This window comes from Zychaea mexicana (genome assembly GCF_025766255.1).
Source record: "Zychaea mexicana strain RSA 1403 chromosome Unknown BDB00scaffold_36, whole genome shotgun sequence".
NCBI lineage: Eukaryota > Fungi > Mucoromycota > Mucoromycetes > Mucorales > Lichtheimiaceae > Zychaea > Zychaea mexicana.
This window is the reverse complement of record NW_026516699.1, coordinates 307,581-327,308: the sequence shown is the minus strand read 5'-3', so window position 1 is coordinate 327,308 and position 19,728 is coordinate 307,581. Positions and strand designations below refer to the sequence as shown.

At 41.8% G+C, this 19,728-nt stretch overlaps 5 protein-coding genes across 5 annotated transcripts; 4 read left to right on the top strand and 1 right to left on the bottom strand.

Annotated features, from left to right (window-relative positions):
- Positions 1 to 1,005: 1,005 nt before the first annotated feature.
- BDB00DRAFT_787988 (uncharacterized protein) lies at positions 1,006 to 1,741 on the top strand (the record flags this gene model as incomplete). Its single annotated transcript, XM_053120750.1, has 3 exons — positions 1,006 to 1,204; positions 1,282 to 1,424; positions 1,736 to 1,741. The coding sequence occupies 3 exons, from the start codon at positions 1,006 to 1,008 to the stop codon at positions 1,739 to 1,741; spliced, it is 348 nt and encodes a 115-aa protein (XP_052979772.1).
- A 7,926-nt stretch (positions 1,742 to 9,667) lies between these two features.
- Positions 9,668 to 10,259, top strand: BDB00DRAFT_823364 (uncharacterized protein). Its single transcript, XM_053123536.1, has 2 exons — positions 9,668 to 9,955; positions 10,095 to 10,259. Exons 1-2 carry the CDS (start codon positions 9,745 to 9,747, stop codon positions 10,184 to 10,186), a joined length of 303 nt encoding a protein of 100 aa, XP_052979771.1. The 5' UTR covers positions 9,668 to 9,744; the 3' UTR covers positions 10,187 to 10,259.
- A 491-nt stretch (positions 10,260 to 10,750) lies between these two features.
- Positions 10,751 to 12,536, top strand: BDB00DRAFT_823362 (uncharacterized protein). Its single transcript, XM_053123535.1, has 7 exons — positions 10,751 to 10,923; positions 10,996 to 11,372; positions 11,452 to 11,594; positions 11,687 to 11,786; positions 11,869 to 11,963; positions 12,040 to 12,435; positions 12,514 to 12,536. Exons 1-6 carry the CDS (start codon positions 10,821 to 10,823, stop codon positions 12,281 to 12,283), a joined length of 1,062 nt encoding a protein of 353 aa, XP_052979770.1. The 5' UTR covers positions 10,751 to 10,820; the 3' UTR covers positions 12,284 to 12,435; positions 12,514 to 12,536.
- A 1,604-nt stretch (positions 12,537 to 14,140) lies between these two features.
- On the bottom strand, positions 14,141 to 14,623 carry BDB00DRAFT_823344 (uncharacterized protein; the record flags this gene model as incomplete). The annotated part of the gene is made up of 2 exons (XM_053123534.1): positions 14,336 to 14,623; positions 14,141 to 14,196 (listed from the first exon to the last, which is right to left on the bottom strand). Coding segments are annotated over exons 1-2 (267 nt in total), but the record flags the coding sequence as incomplete, so codon positions are not given.
- Positions 14,624 to 18,066: 3,443 nt separating this feature from the next.
- BDB00DRAFT_823336 (uncharacterized protein) lies at positions 18,067 to 18,548 on the top strand. Its single transcript, XM_053123533.1, has one exon. The coding sequence runs from the start codon at positions 18,143 to 18,145 to the stop codon at positions 18,425 to 18,427; it is 285 nt and encodes a 94-aa protein (XP_052979768.1). The 5' UTR covers positions 18,067 to 18,142; the 3' UTR covers positions 18,428 to 18,548.
- The last annotated feature ends 1,180 nt before the right edge of the window (positions 18,549 to 19,728 follow it).

Below are 19,728 nucleotides of genomic sequence, written 5' to 3'. Positions count from 1 at the left end.
TGAGTACGTAAACCATTCTTTTTAAATTTATATGAATATAAACGTGATCTATCTAAGTCAGTGTCTGTATAGTTTATTCGTGAATCATGACCATCTAAAATAAGAGTTACATGTTTAAATAACTCTGGATTATATTTTCTAGCAGATAAAATACGTAATTTTATACTTGAAAACATATTTGTTAATGAATCATTTACTATTTTATTTATTCGTTTATAATTTTCATCATCCATCCAAAACTTTTTATAAAATGTATGGAATGTACTTCGAGGTAAATACTTTTCAATATCTTCTCCCGAAATTCCAGAAACTAGATGATATAATAAAAATAAACCTTTTTCGATCTCAAAATAAGGTGCTGGGTATTCCTTATTTGTATATAGAATCATTAAAAAGAAAAACACAGCAGTATAACCTAATTTTCTTAATAATACATCTTTAATTTTTTCAATAAATTTAATATGTTTAATTTCTGTTCTATGTTTAAATCTATTATGTATAATTGGCCAATTTAATTCAAGAAATGTCCAATAATTGGTAATAATAATGTTTACTTCATCTGTAATAAGTGGTGTATAGTCCATTGTACTGTCCATTTTATTTATTATGTAAAATTCAATTTAGATATAAAAAAACAGTTATTTTTATTTAAAACAATTATATCTTTGTAAACATTGTGTCGTTGCACATCCCACTATATAGGATCAAAAATTGTTTATATCGTTCATCTACTTCTGAGAGTGAACTTGACTGTGTGGAAGATTGTTACAGTATCTTGAAGATCATCTTTCGCGGCAAAAAGTACCATTTCCGTCTGTAGGTATCAACAATTTTGAAATTGCATATTGCCTTGCAAGGATCATTTGCTGATCATTGTCAAATTATATCATGCAGGGGAGAACAAGCATGTATCGAGAGCAAGGCCGTTAGAGAAACAATGAACTGAATTATTCCATTGGAGGGGTCATCAGTACAACGCATAATGTCATAGGCAGAAAAGTAGACATGCTGGTGTTGGCACATGGACAAAACATATCAAGCTGTGAGTGGAAGGCGGATGATGCCACTCCTGCCTCCATCCGTAAACAAGAATGTAAAAATATCCATACCAATGCTTGTATCTTGAACCAGTTGACCACAATGCCTTTTGATGAAGATGATTATGACGCCACAACACTTAGTATAATGTATATGGACTGGGTGGGTAAGTATCAAAAAAGTTGCATGAGAATGATATCCGTAAGGTTGGTATAAGGTTGACCCGAAAATACCTTGTTATAGGCCGTGACGGTGTACTAAAAGCAATCATCAAGAAGGACGATATTCAAGTTGTGACCAAGATTGACAGCTTATACATTCCTTGCTCGATCCATGAAATCAACTCAAAATTCAAAAAGTCCATTCAGCTACTATATACTTGGAAGGTAATTATATATATAGATATATCAAGTATTCAGGTCGATGGGATATATTAATGCCACCTTTTTTTGAAATACAGAACAATCTAGAGCACATCGTTAGTCTCCTTCCACACGCCCAATCCGAAGCAGAACGAAGAAAAAAAGAAGCCAAGGTCTATTTGTTCGATCTCAGAGAAGAACAACCCCCTTTCATTTTTTTCACACCAAAAAATAATCGTACCCGAGCTGTCTTCGATCTCGACAATAGCGACGGCGAACATGGAGAAAATGACGACGACGACGACGACGACGACTTATAATTACACTGCAAATAGCCTTAGTCACCATCATCATGCAAATTACCATACCATGTTTTTTATCATTTATCCTTATAACCCCTTATAACTGTATATGAACGTAAGTCTGGGACGGGTTTATTTGGGTTGAAAAAGAAAAGGTCATTGTACGATGCTCATCCTGATTTGATATGTAATACCACAGCCAATTCTTTCATCGAGTCGCCATCAGCATCACTACCACTAGTCAAAAAGCGTGCTCGAGAGAATAAAAGTGATAAAACTGAACAACCAAACACAGGTAATGCTAGACAATAAATGACTCCTGATTATTGAAACATTCATGTAAGATCGATGCGTACTAACATGAGCATCCCCTTTGTGGCTGGCACTAGAGTCGCCGCCGGAGCAGTCATCGCCAAAACTTTCAAAAACAAAGAATCTATAGCCGCTCGAAGGTCACTCGACATTTGTAAATAGTTCGTCAAACAAACAGAAGATACGCATAGCTACCTCGACAACGCGAAACGATTCGAAACTGATATGCACATGAGCACTATTACAATGAGACATGTGACATTCACCATCATTTTTTAAACAAGTACACTTTTTATTAAGTAACAAAAGCCAACAGTATGATATGTACCATCTTTTTATCATTGCTGTAAAATTATACTATGTACTGTGTATTTCATATATACAAAGGATCAATTGGTTTTTTACGTAGTGACAAATAAATTAATCACAATCTGTCATATTGGATCTGAAGAAGGATGTAGAAAAGAAGATTGGATTGGGAGAGAAGATGTCCATACAAATGAACCACAAGAAATATCTATTGAGTAATACAGTGAACCCCCATTAATGTCAACCCCTTGAGGTCAACGTTTTTCTCGTTTTAGCAGAGAAAAATGTCAACTTCTACTGTATGTTGAAGTCAAACATATCCAATCAAAGGAGAAAATATTTGGTCAGGGGTGACTGCGTAGCGTGTCAGGACGTGTAGGTTCAATATCTTTATTATCCGGTTAAACTTTGTACCTAATTAGTCCATCCTCGCCAAACGTCAATTCCGTCAGTGTAAACACTTTCCGCTGAATTTGACAGTGGACACTAACGGGGTCCACTGTAAAAATCCAGCAAGGGAAGTGCTACAGGTACGCGTACGACTTTTCTGAGCGGGTTTTCAAACATGGAAACCTCATATAGCCAATCCGATTGCCGTCTCACAAGTAGGAGTTTCTTCTAAAGGAACTGAACAGCATATGCGTACGAATTTTTGTCTACCCATCAGTCTCCCCTTCTTTTTATTTGGATGGCCTTGTCAAAATAACTAGCTATAAGAGCATCCCCATCGGTTGTTTCCAAATTCTATCCTAGATTTGGAGTCAGTGTTGTATCCAACATGATCAATAACACATATTCCTTCATCTGTCATTAACGATTGCTGTTATCACCCTCATAACCTCACTTGTGCGGACATTTCCTTATTCATACACATCTTGGTGAAACACCTATTAGCTATGCTCAGGAAAAAGTTGTCATTAGTTGGATCACGTAACTCACATTAGCTACTATCTGAGGCATTTACTCAAGTGTCCTTTTACTCAGGCATCATACATTACTTATTCCTATAAGATTGATTCATAACATCAATTCATCCGTTCAATGAACACGCTGTGGTGGTTGCCAAGGATAAGCCATTTCTCATAAATAGTGAGAACTTCTGTTATCATAATAAACCAGTTTCAATTCCTTTCGGGTCTCGTTGACTTATTCTGTCTCTTTTGGTTTATGGAATATTACAGTCAGTTATCATGAGGGGGGACCATAGAATTCGTATATTTTCCCAGCGGTTCCAAAATAAAACTTTACTGTAAAACTTTTTTTGACTCTCCCACTTGTATTTTTTATTTTCTTCTCTAAAGTCACATGGAGAAGCAACTAAAGAGAATGCTCGAAGAAGATGCCAAACGACGCACTCGCCAACGTTTATTGACGCGTCTCATTGAAGTGATCGAACAAGATTTCGAAAACGAAAAGAAACCAAAAGGTAGAGGAGGTTCTGTCCCTGGTCGCAGAACTATCAACTGTAATCGCGTCGGAGGTCATGATAGACTTTATACTGACTACTTCTCACACAACCCAGAAGCAGAAATTCCCAAGCGTGAAACCCCCTAGTGTATCCTTCAGGTATCCTACAAGCAAGATTTGCAGTGATCCAACTTCCAGCAAAGCTTTGGGATCTCAACAAGCTGGCCAATATTATGAAGGCATGTATTATCATGCATAATATGATAACGAAAGTGGCCGCAAAGACCCGGATGAAGATGAAGAGCACGAGGAAGTGAGATGTGAAGGGCCTGTACCATCATTAGTAGTTGAGAGGAATCCTAATACGATGAGGGAATTTTTTCAACACTACAGTGAGATCAGAGATGAAACTGTTCACCTGCTAAATGGAAAGTTAAATTAAAGGATGATAAAGATTATGTAAATTGGAGATGTGGTAGACATGCTAGAGATTTGGATAAAATTCCATTACATAATAAAAAAATTTAAAAAATAACAATCTTAAAAACAACCATCAATTGAAAAATGATCTCATTGAACATTTATGGGCTCATCATGGCAACAGTGCTTAAAAAGTCTATTTCTTAATAAAAAACATTATGAACAAAACTGTACTTTGACTTTAAGCAAATGAGTTTTTTTGTACAAACATTTATCAATGAATAGCTTCTGCTTCTGTTTCGATATCAGATCCATCTTGTCCCTCTTGAGGAACACAAGCATGGGCTTCAGCTTTTTCCAGTCTCTCAAGTGCCTGTCTCTTGCGTTTCATAAAATAGGGACGAGGGAGCTCATCCATGCCTTCCAAATTCATACTCAACAAGTGGTTGTCGGCAAGCCCTCGTTCCATGTCGACTCGACATTGCTCCCGTTGGATAGCCAAGGCTTCGGCGTAGCTTTCTTGGCGTTTACGCTTATAAAAAGCCTCTTCTTGCTCTCGCTTCTTTGGCTTGCTTGCGACCAATTGGACGAGCTTGACCTCCTTCGGCAGGGACACTGTTGCCAGTTGACTTCTCTATGTAACGGACCAAAAACTTTGGCTGATTATGAAGGAGCTTGTAACAATGGTCAAGAGTGAGCCTTCTTTGTTGGTGGCAATGTTTGCCTGAATAACTCTTTTCAATAATAAATTCTTTTGGGTACAAAGACAAAAACTACACGGTCAAAAAAACAACGGTACAACGTCTTCAAGGCCATGCATGTGGTTGATACTATATAAATAAAATGATATTAAAATTAAAAAAGTTGACCAATCTAGTACAAGGATACCAAGGCAAAGTCGACTAGAGCAGTTGATCTTGAACCCTTTTGGAATGACGTGGTTGGAGATTATGGTGTGGTGGGAATAAATGCCTTGTGACCCAAACATTCTTCTATAAACCTGTACTCTATACGTAATAGTTAGTAACCATTAAAAAGTTTGCTGAATTTGATTGAACAAAACAAAAAAAAATTGGACTTATCTTTATCATAGTCCCCCACAGGATTTACTACACATTTTGCGCATTACACCAAGGGGCTCCTTTGCAAAAGAAACCACGGTCAAAATGTAATACTTCCCACTCCGTACAGTAAGATGTGACAATGAAGTCCCACCCGACAACGGAAGTTCTCACTTGGAAACCATTTCTGATTTCCTATGCAGGGCGTATATGTCGTAGTAAATCCCGTAGACACGTTTGCACATTACACCGAGGGGCTCTTTAACAAAAGAAACCACGGTCAAATGTAATACTTCCCACTCCGTACAGTAAGATGTGACAATGAAGTCCCACCCGACAACGGAAGTTCTCACTTGGAAACCGTTTCTGATTTCCTATGCAGGGCAGGATTCATTGCTGTAGAACCAAAGAGGTTGCATATTTCGGTTGGGATGGTTAGTAAGAATATTGAATGCTGTGACTGCTAATGCGGAATCAAAATTATCTTGGATGGACAATCGTTGCGAGACGATGGTGACGAAAAGTGCTGCTACGCACGGAAAGAAAAGATAATTCCTCCACCCGACACAACATCGGGCACGAAAAAGTGCTTCACCTTTAATAAAACAAGAAGTTTGAATACGGTTAAAAGTTTGGACTTTATAATACGTCTTAATTTGAACATAGCGTCCAGGGGAAGACATGCTTGTTCGAGACAGGTCAAAGAAGAATAGGGAGATGAAAACCCTGTGAGTGAGACAGCTAAAAGGTCATGGGGAAGTCGCTTGGGAGTATGTTGTTGGGTTAGGCGTAGACATGTAATAGAAAGAATAAGGCTGCTTACCCAGCTTGCTGCAGGTAGAGGATTGATCCAGTTGAGGGCCAGGGAGTTGATGGGCGTCGAGTTTTGCTAATATTATGCACACAACTAGCCATGCCGTTTGCAGCTGTTGGATGCGGCGGACTGGAGTTGGTTTCGATTGCGGGAGCTGATTGAGGAAAGAGGACAATGGGTCTGTGGTTTGGGGCGGTGCGGTGTGGAGGCGAGCGTGCATTCGAAGGCAGGCTATTGCACGCAGTATGTCTGATTCTAGGTCGAAAGAAATTCCTCGTAAGAATTTCTTGAGACCGTCAGAACAAAATATATAGGAGATGTGATTATGCTAGAATCTCATTTCGTAGCGTATATTAAGGCAATAAATCAAATTATTATAACATTAATCTTCATTTTCATTCAGTTATTACCAGCTTACTACTGTACATCTCTATTCTATCTATCACTTACATTCTCACTTTTAATGTTCCCACCCCCCCCTGGAAAAACAATTACACATGATGGAACACCAAATTGCTGCTCTTCAGGAACAACTCCAAGGTGCTACTACTATCTCTATGCAGTCAGTGGATGGCACTGCTACCCTTCTTTACACTCAATGGGTATACTCGACCCCATTACGACTGGTCTCTTTCTGAAGGGCTTACTGAATATGGATGCTCCATTACACACTTCGGCGCTACTCTCAGACTCGGAACGTAAAACCATCATCGAGTCCTACCCTCACATGGCCCATGTGGACTACAAGGCCCCGGCTACTATCCCAACAGCTGAACGTGCAATAAACAAAGGTCAGAGCTATGTGGACAACTCCTTGAAGCAGCTGCAATATCAATGGCAGCTGTTTACCGCCCTCAAGATATTTTCAGTCATGAATTCTTAACATCTGAAGCAGGCAGCCCTGATTTGGAATGCTATTGTACAATGCCTCGTTATATCCGCAAACTCTTATTGCGTGCCGGTGCCTTTATGACACATGCCTCGTACCAACATCGCTCTTCGTGCCATTAATCCTTTCTTTTCGTCAAAATCTGGTAACGAAGTCAATTACACCCTCCCTCTCAATGAGATCCAAAACACATTGATTCAACAAACCGTAGCACGCAAGGCTGCTCGAGAGTCGACTATCAATGAACGTCAACGTCATCGGGCTAACAATGACTACTCTCAATTTTCTGGTCCTTTCTCGAATCTTCCAGACCAGCAGTTTTTTTTTATCAGGACACCCTCTCAACATGGTGGTTCCAGAGCAAGTTTATACAAATTGGACTCAAAATTCAATCAACTCATTCGTCGACACCACCATCGAACACGGCTACAAAAATCAATTTCACACACCACCACCAACGACAATAACGCCAACCCCATCTAGCCTTTTGGCCCGGAACAGACTCCATTGATAAATCAAGCAAACCAAGATTTACTGTCCAAGCAAGCAATCGAACCCGTCTCCGGCACGGAAGTTCGTCAAACACCAGGCTTTTACAGCTCAATGTTTGTCATCCCAAGAAAAATGGCGGCGTTTGACCAGTCTTCAACCTCAAACATCTGAATCAATATCTGGATGCCTCTCATTTCAAGATGGAGACCAATCGGGAAGTGGCTCTAATGATCAACCCAACGATTATCTAATCTTAATCGACTTGTCCGACCCATGGTCTTCACCCAACTTCGAGAAGGTTCCTTACGCCTGCCTAATTTGGAAAGGCCACGCTTACCAGTATTGTACGACCGCCTTTGGCTTGTCCACAGGTCCCTTTGTCTTCACCAAAGTTTGCAGGCCTATATCAGAACACTTGCGCTCTCTAGGAATTGGGATCTCAATATACTTGGACGATTGGCTTCTATGACCGAGTGCAAGCAATTGCGATGGAACAGCCTTATCAGGTTGTCTCCCTCTTACAACATCTCGGTTGGGTAGTCAATCATACGAGTTCAGTTCTAACCCCAACTCAACAATTGGAACATCTCGGGTTCTGTACTGTATAGAACACCCGCTCAATGACAGCTCTACTAGCGCCAGCCAAGCCTCGGGATATTCGTCAATCGATCAAGCAAGTACTGGACAAACGACATCGTCAATCCCCCAGGATCATTCACAGCTTAACGATGATTATTCAGTCGACGACTTTTGCTATACTACAAGAAACAGTAAGTCAGATGCGGATTGAGATCTTCCTCGCCCTCTCGATCAAGCGAGTCTGTAGGAACTTCAATGGTGGTACATACACGAACATCAGCAAATGGAACGGACGCTCACTTCTCCCTTCGACATCCTCACAAACAATATTTGTCGATGCCAGCAATACCGGGTGGAGTTGCAGTTGGAACCATCTTCGAGCTCATGGTTATTGGACAGAGGAGGAAGCTGCCCAATTCATCAATTGGCGGGAGCTTAAGGCAGCTCATCTAGCTTTAAAAGCTTTCCATCTACCGGAGAACTCGACGGTGATGAGGATAGACAATACGACCAGCATGGCCTACACCAACAAGCAAGGTGGAACTCGCTCCCTCCCTCTCTTGAAATTGGCATCCGAAGTGTGGACGCGGTGACTGGAGAACAAGATCATGATTCAAGCCCAACATATCCAAGGAGTATAGCCGATTTCGAGTCTCGTCGACAGTATTTCAAAAATCAATGGAAAATAGCCGTAGATAATCCAAACAAATTTACCAGACTTGGGGCCCTTTTACGATCGGTCTCTTTGCAGGCAGGACGACCAAATTATTGCAAAAGTACGTCTCCTGGATACTGGATCCAGATGCTCTCCACACGGATGCGTTCTCCGTCCCGTGGAAGAGTTTCCATCATCCTTTCGTAAATCCACCCTGGAATCTCATATCTCGAGTCATCAACAAGATTCTTCAAGAGCAACTTCCTCTGGTCACGCTGGTGGTCCCGTACTGGCCGAGCGCCATCTGGTTTCAGAGAGACCATCAAATGACTCTATGCCCTCCTTGGATACTGTCCCCACATTCCGTCCAGACGACCTCCCCATGGACGCCACACCCGTTACTACCGTAGAATTGGATGCTTTCCGTCTGACAATTGTCCGGCAAAACTTGGTAACCAAGAATCTCAATGCACAAGTGGTTGAGGATCTCTTAATTAAAAGGTTGCCCAACAACAACACCAATATGATAGGCTCTATCGTAAATAGCAACTTCGGTTCTTGGCTTAGGCTAATCGCAAGCAAGTCTCCCATACACCTTTCACGTCTGCCAATCTGATGCACTTCTTGGCGGATATGCGACAAGAACACAATCTACAGGCTTCAACCCTCAAGACGATGCGCGCAGCGGTAACCCATTTACACACTGATGGTAAACGTCTTGGCGAAGACAACATCATCACCTCGTGTCTGTTGCTCAGATAGACTCCTCCCGTCTCCATTCACCGACCTCAAATCGATGTGGCTCCTGCTTTGGAACGTGCCCGTTCAATTCCATCAAGATCGTCTTCCTCTATCAAGTCATTATAACAAAAGTTCGTTTTTCTCTTGGCTATGGCAGCATTCCTTTATCCCTCTGATTTGGCCCGCACCCCTTCTCCTCTTGCTCTCAAATGACGACGAATTTCATGATGCTGTCGAGTCTTTTCTTTCTCTGGATTAGAATAATAACATCTCCTATTTTGTTCTGACGGTCTCAAGAAATTCTTACGAGGAATTTCTTTCGACCTAGAATCAGACACACTGCATGCAATAGCCTGCCTTCGAATGCACGCTCGCCTCCACACCGCACCGCCCCAAACCACAGACCCATTGTCCTCTTTCCTCAATCAGCTCCCGCAATCGAAACCAACTCCAGTCCGCCGCATCCAACAGCTGCAAACGGCATGGCTAGTTGTGTGCATAATATTAGCAAAACTCGACGCCCATCAACTCCCTGGCCCTCAACTGGATCAATCCTCTACCTGCAGCAAGCTAGGTAAGCAGCCTTATTCTTTCTATTACATGTCTACGCTTAACCCAACAACATACTCCCAAGCGACTTCCCCATGACCTTTTAGCTGTCTCACTCACAGGGTTTTCATCTCCCTATTCTTCTTTGACCTGTCTCGAACAAGCATGTCTTCCCCTGGCCGCTATGTTCAAATTAAGACGTAATATAAAGTCCAAACTTCAAAACGGAATTATAATTATAGTCATGCAAATATGATATCATATACATAATAAAAGCAATAGCAACATTTTTTCTGATTTCATTTTATTTTTCTGTTCATCATATTACAATAAAGTCATCGATGTAATTTTTACTAGCTTTCCGAATGTAGTCGCAAACACGTATGTCACTGCGACCCCTTCCCATCACAACCCCTTGTATTTGCGTATTCCACAATAAAGTATCAAACGCATGGAAAAAGGATTTGTGCGATTACAGTACTAAAAGCACCACAGGCTAAGAAACGTAGTATAGAACGCCTCCCGAGGACGCCGCGGACGAATATTCTTGGACACAACAACAGTTATCGCATAAAGATGATGTTGATGGTTTTAAAAAGTAAACCGATTACATGGATGTTTGTTTTATCATATTCGAAAATAATCAGCACTATCATCATATCTTACCTTTTATATCTTTTTATCGGCATCATCTAATAATCTATTTTATGAGGAAACCCAATTGTCTTGTTTCCCCTACAAGATGTTTCTGGAACATTTGCAGACTCGATAAAATTCGCCGACGAGGTTTAAGATTTAAACGGGTCAGGAAATCTTGCATATTTGACACACTTCTTCGCAGCCCCAACTTTTCCGCAGCCCCAACAGTTTACTTTAACTTCATCCTAAAAATGACACAGGCCTCTGCACAAAATAATCCCAGGCAAAAGAAAAAAGAAGTGCCTAATGACGTTCAAGTTCTTGAGAGTTTAAAAGATGAATTAAGTGTCCATGGTAAGCTTTTTTTTATCGAATTGTGGGTAGTGATAGAACTTATATTCAAAGATTTATGTTATTTCACAATAGCGTTTTGGATCGAAACAGAATGGCAAAAGTGGTCTATCCAAAGTTTCGACGCTGCTGCAGTCAAATTGAATCCTGGTATTACAAAAGCGAACGCCCACCTTGACCTCACGTACGACATCAACATAATTTTGAAAGCTTTGAAAGACAAGGCAAGCCGCCGCTGCTTACGACTAAAACAAATGAAAAACGATCTGAAAAGTAAGTCGTGTAGTCCATCTTTATGTTTCAAAACAAACGCTGACTTGCTTTTTTTCTCTATACTGTTAGCCATTGGCAAGGACAAAATCAATAATCACTTTTGGCGAGAACAAGTTGTCAGCGAGGCCTTGGTAGAAAGTGAAGAGAAAGCCATGAAGAGAAAGCGAGCTGTTGCTGAGGTTTGTATATGATCACCTTGCGGTTTTCGGTGTACCCAGCTATGGTTATTCACATTTGGTTGGATTTGTTGTTATGTAGGAATGTTTTGCAGTGGCTACCCTTGAAAAAATGACAAACCAAACACAAGAACTAGTGGGGGCTAAAAGATCTATTGAGCAAGTTGGTGAAAGTAGCTCAAGCACGCCCAAACGACAGGAAATGACTAGTCCACTCAAGGAGAGGTAGGAGAGATCTTTAATTATCAAGACGACAATAATTATACTGAACGTGGTGGACTGAATCCTTCTAAAATTGATGACGATGTACATGAAAGACATCAAGCAGATAACGGTGAAAATGATGAAGAAAAGGCGGATCAAGATTGCATTATGATGAAGATACGACAGCAACTTTTCCAAAAAGCATTCGATTTGGTAAGTTAAACCCTTAACTAATTTTTCTTTTTCGTGATCTACATCGTTAAGGATTCTTATTAACAACACAATTTGACTAAAGAAAGCGGAGACAAACATGGATCGTCTGAATGCTTTGTCTTTGTGTCTGTTGCAGAATTGGCCCCTTCAAGATGAAATATTAGAGCAGATACTTCGGTGAGTTTTTTTCTATATATATGCTATATCTACCCTAACACTGAAGCGTTTGGATATGCATGCTTTTTACGAATAGTATCTCTTTATGCGGAATCGTTGACAAGGCTCACGATTGGGTGTCAACGTACATGAAACGTTGCTTCAAAGCAGATGATTGGGATAATCTGGATACACTACCACACCATATTCATGAATTCGACTCTAGCACCAATGCCATATTTGATCATACAATCAAGGTAAGTGTTGAGTTATGGATTTGGATGGATGTGATTGGATATTGGAGAAGGAGACAAATATCGACACCCCTATATCCTTTATAGATTTTGAAAGGAAAAGCCAAGACCGACGGTGTTGATGATCATGTCCACGAAACCCAACAAGCATTGATCTACCTTGCAGAACAAAAGGTGGTGGAAATCAGAAAAAAAACCGACTCACCTGTTCTACAAATAATCGACGTTTTGGAAGCATCGTAAGTCTCTTTTTTTATTATTTCTGACATAGATTGATACAACTCTTGCATCAATCTCATACTCTATCAATTATATAGGATCAAAAATGGTTTATATCGTTCATCTACTTCTGAGAGTGAACTTGACTGTATGGAAGATTGTTACAGTATCTTGAAGATCATCTTTCGCGGCAAAAAATAACAATATTAAAATCAACCATCAACTGAAAAAAGATCGCTTTGAACATTTATGGGCTCATCATGGCAACAGTGCTTAAAAAGTCTATTTCTTAATAAAAAACATTATGAACAAAACCGTACTTTGACTTTAAGCAAATGAGTTTTTTTGTATAAACATTTATTAAGGAACACAAGCATGGGCTTCAGCTTTTTCCAGTCTCTCAAGTGCCTGTCTCTTGCGTTTCATAAAATAGGGACGAGGGAGCTCATCCATGCCTTCCAAATTCATACTCAACAAGTGGTTGTCGGCAAGCCCTCGTTCCATGTCGATTCGACATTGCTCCCGTTGGATAGCCAAGGCTTCGGCGTAGCTTTCTTGGCGTTTATGCTTATAAGAAGCCTCTTCTTGCTCTCGCTTCTTTGGCTTGCTTGCGACCAATTGGACGAGCTTGACCTCCTTCGGCAGGGACACTGTTCCAGTTGACTTCTCTACGTAACGGACCAAAAACTTTGGCTGATTATGAAGGAGCTTGTAACAATGGTCAAGAGTGAGCCTTCTTTGTTGGCGGCAATGTTTGCCTGAATAACTCTTTTCAATAATAAATTCTTTTGGGTACAAAGACAAAAACTACACGGTCAAAAAAAACAACGATACAACGTCTTCAAGGCCATGCATGTGGTTGATACTATATAAATAATATGATATTAAAATTAAAAAAGTTGACCAATCTAGTACAAGGATACCAAGGCAAAGTCGACTAAAGCAGTTGATCTTGAACCCTTTTGGAATGACGTGGTTGGAGATTATGGTGTGGTGGGAATCAATGCCTTGCGACCCAAACATTCTTATATAAACCTGTACTCTATACGTATTAGTTAGTAACCATTAAAAAGTTTGCTGAATTTGATTGAACAAAACGAAAAAAAAATTGGACTTATCTTTATCATAGTCCCCCACAGGATTTACTACACATTTTGCGCATTACACCGAGGGGCTCCTTTGCAAAAGAAACCACGGTCAAAATGTAATACTTCCCACTCCGTACAGTAAGATGTGACAATGAAGTCCCACCCGACAACGGAAGTTCTCACTTGGAAACCATTTCTGATTTCCTATGCAGGGCGTATATGTCGTAGTAAATCCCGTAGACACGTTTGCGCATTACACCGAGGGGCTCTTTAACAAAAGAAACCACGGTCAAATGTAATACTTCCCACTCCGTACAATAAGATGTGACAATGAAGTCCCACCCGACAACGGAAGTTCTCACTTGGAAACCGTTTCTGATTTCCTATGCAGGGCAGGATTCATTGCTGTAGAACCAAAGAGGTTGCATATTTCGGTTGGGATGGTTAGTAAGAATATTGAATGCTGTGACTGCTAATGCGGAATCAAAATAATCTTGGATGGACAATCGTTGCGAGACGACGGTGACGAAAAGTGCTGCTACGCACGGAAAGAAAAGATAATTCCTCCACCCGACACAACATCGGGCACGAAAAAGTGCTTCACCTTTAATAAAAGAAGAAGTTTGAATACGGTTAAAAGTTTGGACTTTATAATACGTCTTAATTTGAACATAGCGTCCAGGGGAAGACATGCTTGTTCGAGACAGGTCAAAGAAGAATAGGGAGATGAAAACCCTGTGAGTGAGACAGCTAAAAGGTCATGGGGAAGTCGCTTGGGAGTATGTTGTTGGGTTAAGCGTAGACATGTAATAGAAAGAATAAGGCTGCTTACCTAGCTTGCTGCAGGTAGAGGATTGATCCAGTTGAGGGCCAGGGAGTTGATGGGCGTCGAGTTTTGCTAATATTATGCACACAACTAGCCATGCCGTTTGCAGCTGTTGGATGCGGCGGACTGGAGTTGGTTTCGATTGCGGGAGCTGATTGAGGAAAGAGGACAATGGGTCTGTGGTTTGGGGCGGTGCGGTGTGGAGGCGAGCGTGCATTCGAAGGCAGGCTATTGCATGCAGTGTGTCTGATTCTAGGTCGAAAGAAATTCCTCGTAAGAATTTCTTGAGACCGTCAGAACAAAATAGGAGATGTTATTATTCTAATCCAGAGAAAGAAAAGACTCGACAGCATCATGAAATTCGTCGTCATTTGAGAGCAAGAGGAGAAGGGGTGCGGGCCAAATCAGAGGGATAAAGGAATGCTGCCATAGCCAAGAGAAAAACGAACTTTTGTTATAATGACTTGATAGAGGAAGACGATCTTGATGGAATTGAACGGGCACGTTCCAAAGCAGGAGCCACATCGATTTGAGGTCGGTGAATGGAGACGGGAGGAGTCTATCTGAGCAACAGACACGAGGTGATGATGTTGTCTTCGCCAAGACGTTTACCATCAGTGTGTAAATGGGTTACCGCTGCGCGCATCGTCTTGAGGGTTGAAGCCTGTAGATTGTGTTCTTGTCGCATATCCGCCAAGAAGTGCATCAGATTGGCAGACGTGAAAGGTGTATGGGAGACTTGCTTGCGATTAGCCTAAGCCAAGAACCGAAGTTGCTATTTACGATAGAGCCTATCATATTGGTGTTGTTGTTGGGCAACCTTTTAATTAAGAGATCCTCAACCACTTGTGCATTGAGATTCTTGGTTACCAAGTTTTGCCGGACAATTGTCAGACGGAAAGCATCCAATTCTACGGTAGTAACGGGTGTGGCGTCCATGGGGAGGTCGTCTGGACGGAATGTGGGGACAGTATCCAAGGAGGGCATAGAGTCATTTGATGGTCTCTCTGAAACCAGATGGCGCTCGGCCAGTACGGGACCACCAGCGTGACCAGAGGAAGTTGCTCTTGAAGAATCTTGTTGATGACTCGAGATATGAGATTCCAGGGTGGATTTACGAAAGGATGATGGAAACTCTTCCACGGGACGGAGAACGCATCCGTGTGGAGAGCATCTGGATCCAGTATCCAGGAGACGTACTTTTGCAATAATTTGGTCGTCCTGCCTGCAAAGAGATCGATCGTAAAAGGGCCCCAAGTCTGGTAAATTTGTTTGGATTATCTACGGCTATTTTCCATTGATTTTTGAAATACTGTCGACGAGACTCGAAATCGGCTATACTCCTTGGATATGTTGGGCTTGAATCATGATCTTGTTCTCCAGTCACCGCGTCCACACTTCGGATGCCAATTTCAAGAGAGGGAGGGAGCGAGTTCCACCTTGCTTGTTGGTGTAGGCCATGCTGGTCGTATTGTCTATCCTCATCACCGTCGAGTTCTCCGGTAGATGGAAAGCTTTCAAAGCTAGATGAGCTGCCTTAAGCTCCCGCCAATTGATGAATTGGGCAGCTTCCTCCTCTGTCCAATAACCATGAGCTCGAAGATGGTTCCAACTGCAACTCCACCCGGTATTGCTGGCATCGACAAATATTGTTTGTGAGGATGTCGAAGGGAGAAGTGAGCGTCCGTTCCATTTGCTGATGTTCGTGTATGTACCACCATTGAAGTTCCTACAGACTCGCTTGATCGAGAGGGCGAGGAAGATCTCAATCCGCATCTGACTTACTGTTTCTTGTAGTATAGCAAAAGTCGTCGACTGAATAATCATCGTTAAGCTGTGAATGATCCTGGGGGATTGACGATGTCGTTTGTCCAGTACTTGCTTGATCGATTGACGAATATCCCGAGGCTTGGCTGGCGCTAGTAGAGCTGTCATTGAGCGGGTGTTCTATACAGTACAGAACCCGAGATGTTCCAATTGTTGAGTTGGGGTTAGAACTGAACTCGTATGATTGACTACCCAACCGAGATGTTGTAAGAGGGAGACAACCTGATAAGGCTGTTCCATCGCAATTGCTTGCACTCGGCCATAGAAGCCAATCGTCCAAGTATATTGAGATCCCAATTCCTAGAGAGCGCAAGTGTTCTGATATAGGCCTGCAAACTTTGGTGAAGACAAAGGGACCTGTGGACAAGCCAAAGGCGGTCGTACAATACTGGTAAGCGTGGCCTTTCCAAATTAGGCAGGCGTAAGGAACCTTCTCGAAGTTGGGTGAAGACCATGGGTTGGACAAGTCGATTAAGATTAGACAATCGGTGGGTTGATCATTAGAGCCACTTCCCGATTGGTCTCCATCTCTTGAAATGAGAGGCATCCAGATATTTTCGGGTAAGTTGATTCAGATGTTTGAGGTTGAAGACTGGTCAAACGCCGCCATTTTTCTTAGGATGACAAACATTGAGCTGTAAAAGCCTGGTGTTTGATGAACTTCCATGCCGGAGACGGGTTCGATTGCTTGCTTGGACAATAAATCTTGGTTCTATCAAAGGAGTCTGCTCCGGGCCAAAAGGCTAGATGGGGGTTGGCGTTATTGTCGTTGATGGTGGTGTGCGAAATTGATTTTTGTAGCCATGTTCGATGGTGGTGTCGACGAATGAGTTGATTGAATTTTGAGTCCATTTTCTATAAAACTTGCTGAGCCGACCTCCTACTGGGTCGGATGTTGTTGTTGTTGTTTCTGTTTCTGTTGCGGCTGCTGTTGCTGTAGTTGCTGTTGGTCCTGTTGTTGTTGAAACCACCATGTTGAGAGGGTGGGCCTGATCAAAAAAACTGCTGGTCTGGAAGATTCGAGAAAGGACCAGAAAATTGAGAGTAGTCATTGTTAGCCCGATGACGTTGACGTTCATTGATAGTCGACTCTCGAGCAGCCTTGCGTGCTACGGTTTGTTGAATCAATGTGTTTTGGATCTCATTGAGAGGGAGGGTGTAATTGACTTCGTTACCAGATTTTGACGAAAAGAAAGGATTAATGACACGAAGAGCGATGTTTGTACGAGGCATGTGTCATAAAGGCACCGGCATGCAATAAGAGTTTGCGGATATAACGAAAGCATTGTACAATAGCGTTCCAAATCAGGGCTGCCTGCTTCAGATGTTAAGAATTCATGACTGAAAATATCTTGAGGGCGGTAAACAACTGCCATTGATTTTGCAGCTGCTTCAAAGAGTTGTCCACATAGCTCTGACCTTTTGCACGTTCAGCTGTGGGGATAGTAGCGGGGGCCTTGTAGTCCACATGGGCCATGTGAGGGTAGGACTCGATGATGGTTTTACGTTCCGAGTCTGAGAGTAGCGCCGAAGTGCGTAATGGAGCATCCAATTCAGTAAGCCCTTCAGAAAGAGACCAGTCGTAATGGGGTCGAGTACTGTATACCCATTGAGTGTAAAGAAGGGTAGCAGTGCCATCCACTGACTGCATAGGGATAGTAGTAGCACCTTGGAGTTGTTCCTGAAGAGCAGCAATTTGGTGTTCCATCATGTGTAATTGTTCTTCCAATGGGGGTGGGAACATTAAAAGTGAGAATGTAAGTGATAGATAGAATAGAGATGTACAGTAGTAAGCTGGTAATAACTGAGTGAAAATGAAGATTAATGTTATAATAATTTGATTTATTGCCTTAATATACGCTACGAAATGAGATTCTAGCATAATCACATCTCCTATATATTTTGTTCTGACGGTCTCAAGAAATTCTTACGAGGAATTTCTTTCGACTAGAATTAGACACACTGCATGCAATAGCCTGCCTTCGAATGCACGCTCGCCTCCACACCGCACCGCCCCAAACCACAGACCCATTGTCCTCTTTCCTCAATCAGCTCCCGCAATCGAAACCAACTCCAGTCCGCCGCATTCAACAGCTGCAAACGGCATGGCTAGTTGTGTGCATAATATTAGCAGAACTCGACGCCCATCAACTCCCTGGCCCTCAACTGGATCAATCCTCTACCTGCAGCAAGCTAGGTAAGCAGCCTTATTCTTTCTATTACATGTCTACGCTTAACCCAACAACATACTCCCAAGCGACTTCCCCATGACCTTTTAGCTGTCTCACTCACAGGGTTTTCATCTCCCTATTCTTCTTTGACCTGTCTCGAACAAGCATGTCTTCCCCTGGACGCTATGTTCAAATTAAGACGTATTATAAAGTCCAAACTTTTAACCGTATTCAAACTTCTTCTTTTATTAAAGGTGAAGCACTTTTTCGTGCCCGATGTTGTGTCGGGTGGAGGAATTATCTTTTCTTTCCGTGCGTAGCAGCACTTTTCGTCACCGTCGTCTCGCAACGATTGTCCATCCAAGATTATTTTGATTCCGCATTAGCAGTCACAGCATTCAATATTCTTACTAACCATCCCAACCGAAATATGCAACCTCTTTGGTTCTACAGCAATGAATCCTGCCCTGCATAGGAAATCAGAAACGGTTTCCAAGTGAGAACTTCCGTTGTCGGGTGGGACTTCATTGTCACATCTTATTGTACGGAGTGGGAAGTATTACATTTGACCGTGGTTTCTTTTGTTAAAGAGCCCCTCGGTGTAATGCGCAAACGTGTCTACGGGATTTACTACGACATATACGCCCTGCATAGGAAATCAGAAATGGTTTCCAAGTGAGAACTTCCGTTGTCGGGTGGGACTTCATTGTCACATCTTACTGTACGGAGTGGGAAGTATTACATTTTGACCGTGGTTTCTTTTGCAAAGGAGCCCCTCGGTGTAATGCGCAAAATGTGTAGTAAATCCTGTGGGGGACTATGATAAAGATAAGTCCAATTTTTTTTTCGTTTTGTTCAATCAAATTCAGCAAACTTTTTAATGGTTACTAACTAATACGTATAGAGTACAGGTTTATATAAGAATGTTTGGGTCGCAAGGCATTGATTCCCACCACACCATAATCTCCAACCACGTCATTCCAAAAGGGTTCAAGATCAACTGCTTTAGTCGACTTTGCCTTGGTATCCTTGTACTAGATTGGTCAACTTTTTTAATTTTAATATCATATTATTTATATAGTATCAACCACATGCATGGCCTTGAAGACGTTGTATCGTTGTTTTTTTTGACCGTGTAGTTTTTGTCTTTGTACCCAAAAGAATTTATTATTGAAAAGAGTTATTCAGGCAAACATTGCCGCCAACAAAGAAGGCTCACTCTTGACCATTGTTACAAGCTCCTTCATAATCAGCCAAAGTTTTTGGTCCGTTACGTAGAGAAGTCAACTGGAACAGTGTCCCTGCCGAAGGAGGTCAAGCTCGTCCAATTGGTCGCAAGCAAGCCAAAGAAGCGAGAGCAAGAAGAGGCTTCTTATAAGCATAAACGCCAAGAAAGCTACG